This window comes from Argentina silus (genome assembly GCF_951799395.1).
Source record: "Argentina silus genome assembly, contig: scaffold_346, whole genome shotgun sequence".
NCBI classification, from domain to species: Eukaryota; Metazoa; Chordata; class Actinopteri; order Argentiniformes; family Argentinidae; genus Argentina; species Argentina silus.
Window position 1 is genome coordinate 19,198 of NW_028152594.1, and position 5,755 is coordinate 24,952.

Genomic DNA, 5,755 nt, shown 5'->3' on the forward strand with positions numbered 1-5,755 from the left:
ATTTTATTTATCATATTGACAATCACATGGGTTTTAGATCTCATTTTTACGCACGCACTCTGGCTGGTGTACGTGTACATTTCAAAAGGAAGAAATTAGGCATAGGCCTACAGACCGTAAAATACATTTTATTTTATATATCATCAATGTAGCCTTAACGCATTGGCTGTGTGACACAAACATCCACATATGAGTGACACGATAACTACGAATGACCTCATTATTTACATGGTAGAAAGAAAAAAAAGAAAAGTCACATGCGCTCAGAAATAGAGCCCACATGGTAAACAACAAGGCTCCACAAGTTATCATGTGGAAGCAAGAAGAAACTAATTTATTAAATTAATTTTCTTATCTAAGGGACTGACTGCGTTTTGATTTGGGGGAGACAACAAAGAAGGGAGTGTATCTCAAGGACTGAGTCGCTTTGGTGACCTCCCATTCCGCGCTGTCTGTCCAATCGGCTTTCGGCTATGCAAATTTTTGAGCAGCACCGCACCGTCCCTGCCCTGACGGTGACGTCATTCGCACATATCCCCCAGTAGTGTTGTCTGGCTTTGCAGTAAGTCAGACAGAAAACAGAAAAGAGCTGAGTGAGCCGAGCCGGGGAGGGGCCCTTTGAAGGAATATTGCCACCGCCGGCATTCCAGCAACACACAACTCTGGAATACGCATCCTGTTCCGTCCTAACATTTCTGGAGTCGGCCTCAAGAGATCCCTTTCGGGAAGGGCGGATTGCTTGCACTGATTTTTTAACTGCGAAAGGAGAGAGCAAGAAAAGGCATTGATCTGCGCCAGTGACTTGAAACCGGTCCGGTGCCCCCTTTCTCCCTCATCACTCCTGCCCTCCTTCCGTGTTTTTTTTCCCCATTGTCTGATCGTCCTGATCCACATACTGCTAAATCGCAAAGATGCCTAGCTCGCTGTTCGCCGACATGGAGCGGAACGGGAGCAACCAGGGAGATGCCCTGGATGACCAAAGAGCCCTGCAGATAGCCCTGGACCAGCTCTCCCTGCTCGGCTTGGACAACGACGAGAACTCCCTGTATGACAACGAGCCCAGGAAAAAGAGCGTCAACATGACCGAATGTGTCCCAGTTCCCAGTTCGGAGCATGTAGCGGAGATCGTTGGCAGACAAGGTACGTACTTGTTTATTTTTTTTTCTTTCACTCTTTGTTGCTGCCACAACGTTGCCGTTATGTCCGTTCCCTGGCCAGACGGGTTAGTGTTGCACAGCTGTAGGCTGGGGCGTTAGTTTGTGGTGACATATGCGGAATCCTGGTTTTCCCCTCCCTGCAATATTCCAGCTGTCGTCCACGACAAAACAAAGACAAGCTGAGGAATAGTCAAGGCTAGAAGTCTATATATATATATATATATATATACAGTCTGTATATAACTGGTTGGGCTACCGTGTCGCTCTGACAGGCTAGTAGTGCAAAACCAACCAGGGCTCCACTCCTTTTGTCGTGTTACATCGCTGTCCCACTTACGACTCTGCCTCTGCCCACAACGCCAACGGTTTCGCTCCTACTGGGCTGATTCCTCAACTGTTCCCGTTTTTATGATGAAACAGTGCGCGCCGGAGGGCGTTGGAGAATATAACTTTTATGCGTTAATGTCAGAAAATCGTTAAAGTAGTCTTATGGTGGATCGTGAAACCTCGCGAAATGAAATATAGCATGACAGTAGTAGTTATTTTAGGGACGTTTTAAGTAATCATATGTTGCTTGTGCGCACTGGGGAAATCATGGATTCTGCATGTTTTTTTTTGTTTGTTTCTTGTGCTATTTTTGACCTGAACCCGGTAGTCGAGCATGTGGTTTGAATTTATCATGCATAGAAGGGGAGGAATTGTTTTTTTTCCTGCTGTTGGGAGAAAAAAACCTAAAAAACACACACCCAGCTGTTTCAAGTAGCATACAAGCCACATTTCCAACCTAGTATCTTTTTTTTTTTTTTTTGGGACCAAATTCCAACTTCTACTCACAGTCACCTTTCCTTTCTAAACACAGGTTGTAAGATTAAAGCCCTGCGCGCCAAGACCAACACCTACATAAAGACTCCTGTCCGTGGTGAGGAGCCGGTGTTCGTGGTGACCGGCAGGAGGGAGGATGTGGCCATGGCCAGGAGGGAGATCATCTCTGCAGCAGAGCACTTCTCCATGATCCGAGCCTCCAGGAACAAGAACACCACCCTGAACGGTGGGACTGCTGGCACCCCAGCCCCCGGACCCCCCAACCTGCCTGGCCAGACCACCATCCAGGTCCGGGTTCCCTACCGGGTGGTAGGGCTGGTCGTCGGGCCCAAGGGGGCCACCATCAAGCGGATCCAGCAGCAGACTCACACCTACATCGTGACGCCGAGCCGGGACAAGGAGCCGGTGTTCGAGGTGACGGGGATGCCGGAGAACGTGGACCGCGCCCGGGAGGAGATCGAGGCCCACATCGCCATGAGGACCGGAGGGATCATCGAGCTCACAGACGAGAACGATTTCCATGCCAACGGGACAGACGTAGGGTTCGACATCCACGGACACGCCACCCTGTGGTCCAAGCCCAGCTCCAGCGTCACCCCGACGTCAGGACGCAAACCCTTCTCCAACTACCGCAACGACTCGTCCTCCTCCCTGGGCAGCGCCTCCACAGACTCCTACTTCGGCAACAACAGCAGCTCCCGCATGGCCGACTACAGCCCCCCCAGCCCCGCCCTCAGCTACACCACCACCACCAACAACAACGGCAACAACAACAACAACAACAACAACAATGTCAACATCAACGTCAACACCAACGGCAACGGGTTCGTCTACGGCAACGACGGGGGCATCTCGCCCGACTGCACTGACATGGCCTTCGACTCCTCACCCGGGTTCGACCCCACGCCGGCCCCGCCCGGGCTCCTCTGGTCCCAGTACGAGAGAGGCATGACCCCCTCATCCAATGGGGGCAGCTCCCCCTCCTCCTCCTCAGCCATCTACCCTGCCAACGCGTCCTCTAACGCCAACGGGATGGTGGCCAGCCAAAGGAGGGCCAACGGTGGCACCCCCCAGCCCAGACTGTCCCCCCCCCTCCACAACCATGCCAATGGCCCCACCGAGCACCCTCTGGCCCGGAGGGTCCGCAGCGACCCGGGCGGTGGCTCCCTCAGCTTCCCCAGCTACACCTCCAACCAGGGGCTGTCCAACGCCATGGCCTCCCTGCCTGGCCCTCACCTCCCCGGGGTTCCCTGCGACTCCTCTGCCTCCTCCTCCTCCTCCTCCTCCTCCACCTCCTCCGGCACCAGCCGGAAGGGCAGCCGCGACTGCTCCGTGTGTTTCGAGAGCGAGGTCATCGCCGCGCTGGTCCCCTGCGGACACAACCTGTTCTGTATGGAGTGCGCCAACCGCATCTGTGAGAGGAGCGAGCCCAAATGCCCCGTCTGCCACTCCAGTGTCACTCAGGCTATACGTATATTTTCATAAGACACTGTCTCTCTTGATTATAATGTTAACCATGATAACCATGTCTGGCTACAACAACAACAACAACAACAACAACAACAACAACAACAACAACAACAACAACAACAACAACAACAACAACAACAACAACAACAACAACAACAACAGACTCTTTTACTGCTTTAACAGGATCCTACCATGGTAAATGGGGATGTGTATATAAATATACGTGTGTGTATGTATGTATGTATGTGTGGCTGCAGTATCCAAAAAAGGGACAGAAACCCCTTCAGGGCTCCGTCGTAATTGTTTATAATGTACTGTAGCTTTGGGAAAAATATTTTCAACATCTAAATGCATGTTTTAAATATTACAGCATAATCAATAGTTCTAGTTAACTGTACACTATATTTATGAAGTAACGAGAGGCAGAGAGGTCTTGACTGAGGTACTTGGGTCAATTCGTAGACTGTTCGTAGGACAAGCATTCCATTTTTCACTAATCGAATGTACTGACGGGGAGGAAATGGTTAAGGAATTCGGAGGGTGTTTGTCCTGACAGAAGTAATGACTTGGAGGTGAAGATACTGCAGCTTGAGTTCAGACACCACGCTAGGGAGGACAACAACATATCCTACATATATATGTATAGAGTAAAAATTCCACAAGTTGAAAGTTTTAAATCTTAATTACATTAATACAGATTGAAGTATTTTATTCTTTTTTGACTTGAAAGATTATATTTCGTATTGCAAAGATGTTTACAAATATTTTAATTTAAGTTCAGTGAACTTTTTGTAGCTGGGTTAAAATATCGTTTATTTTTTAGTACGGCCCTCTGGCAATGATCACTGTATTATTTTACTACCACATGACTGTGGAAATACCAAACCACAACATGTGTTACATTTGACAGTATTCTGATGGGATGGAGTTTTTATAGGTTCAGCAAAAAATGTCTTTTAAATCCGCTTCACCCAGCATATTTTTTATTCAGTAATATAAAGCATATTTTATTCTATATTATTACGAAACGTTGAAATGTATAAAACTTAGTAAGTCGAACAAAAAGGAACCGTTTATGCTTTCTAAAATTTGTATGAATTAGATTCCAGTGGGAATTGCAGGCTTCTGTTGTACCACTATAGTTTTAGTAATTCTATTTTAATACATTTGTTTACCACTTGTTTGTGTATATGTAGGTGAAGTTACTTGAGCGTAAATGTACTTTATTGAGCAAAGTTTAAGAACAAAGTATATTTTATTTTATGATAAAGGGCCTTTAACCTCATGGTCAAATACTAATATTATATTTGCTGAGACAAGATTTGAAAATGTATCAAGAGTTTTATTTTTCTGACATTTAAAGTTCTACATGATAAAGTAAAACTTAAGTAATGGTGCTACTTCATGTTTTTTTAAGTATTTCTATATAAGTCCAATAAAAAAGGTACATTCATGAGGTGTCCGCTTCCCTTGTGATTGATGTGATGACTTCCCTGTGACTGTGGTCTGTGCCTCCTATTGTTTTGGTGAAACAGCTTGTGACAGGGGAAGAGGAGGAAGGATACTCCATATTGTTTCAGTGTAATGGTTTTCTGCACATTTGACCCCTCTCTTCCATTCCTAATGAAGTCAGCTGCAGGCGTTTGGAGGGACCAGGATTATTAGAGTGGCCTAATTATTCTCCTTGTAAGTTGATGGCAGGGAGCTGCAGCGAGCCGGGCACCACCACAGTGCTTTATCCCTAATTATAAGTCCTGTGTGACCTGTTCTGGCACAAATGAATGTCTTGACACAGAGATCACCATCTATGGACCTTCTAGGTCCCCTTTATCAAACAATTCAGACACGGAGCTAATTTAAGTATGAGGGGTATATTAGTGAACAGATCATTTTCTTGTCACAGTGACTGTGAGAGCATGTTTCTGAGGAGATTCACTGCCGTGGGCCTGGTGTCTGTGGTGCGGCTCTACTGAGTCAAACAGTAGAAGGACTGAGACTGACTTCTAGCAGTTTTCTCTCCTCCTCCCCCTCCCCCTCCCCCAACTTTTAACTGCAGTCTCATGTCATGTGGTCGTGCTGGAAAGTGATGTTGAAACACATGCTCTGCTGTGAGATAGTAAATGCAGAGGGTAAATCCTAATGATAAGTTGAAAATGGAAACATCCAAATGCGGCCTTCAGAAATTGGCCCCATAAACCCTACTATTAGGAAACAATTTCAGCCCTGTAGAAAATAGCTGACAAGTGTTTTAGCCAAATGCAGAACACATGGATGTGTGTGCCTGCAAGCGTACACACACTCACACA

General features: G+C 46.9%; 1 protein-coding gene across 1 annotated transcript; it reads left to right on the forward strand.

Annotated features, from left to right (window-relative positions):
• The first annotated feature begins 578 nt into the window (after positions 1-578).
• On the forward strand, positions 579-4,896 carry mex3b (mex-3 RNA binding family member B). The gene is made up of 2 exons (XM_083697990.1): positions 579-1,140; positions 2,017-4,896. Exons 1-2 carry the CDS (start codon positions 912-914, stop codon positions 3,462-3,464), a joined length of 1,677 nt encoding a protein of 558 aa, XP_083554116.1. The 5' UTR covers positions 579-911; the 3' UTR covers positions 3,465-4,896.
• The last annotated feature ends 859 nt before the right edge of the window (positions 4,897-5,755 follow it).

Excerpts from the sequence above, each read along its gene's own strand:
- mex3b (XM_083697990.1), top strand. The coding sequence starts at position 912 with ATGCCTAGCTCGCTGTTCGCCGACATGGAGCGGAACGGGAGCAACCAG. Across the intron at positions 1,141-2,016 it reads GGAGATCGTTGGCAGACAAG|GTTGTAAGATTAAAGCCCTG; the intron begins GTACGTACTTGT and ends TTCTAAACACAG.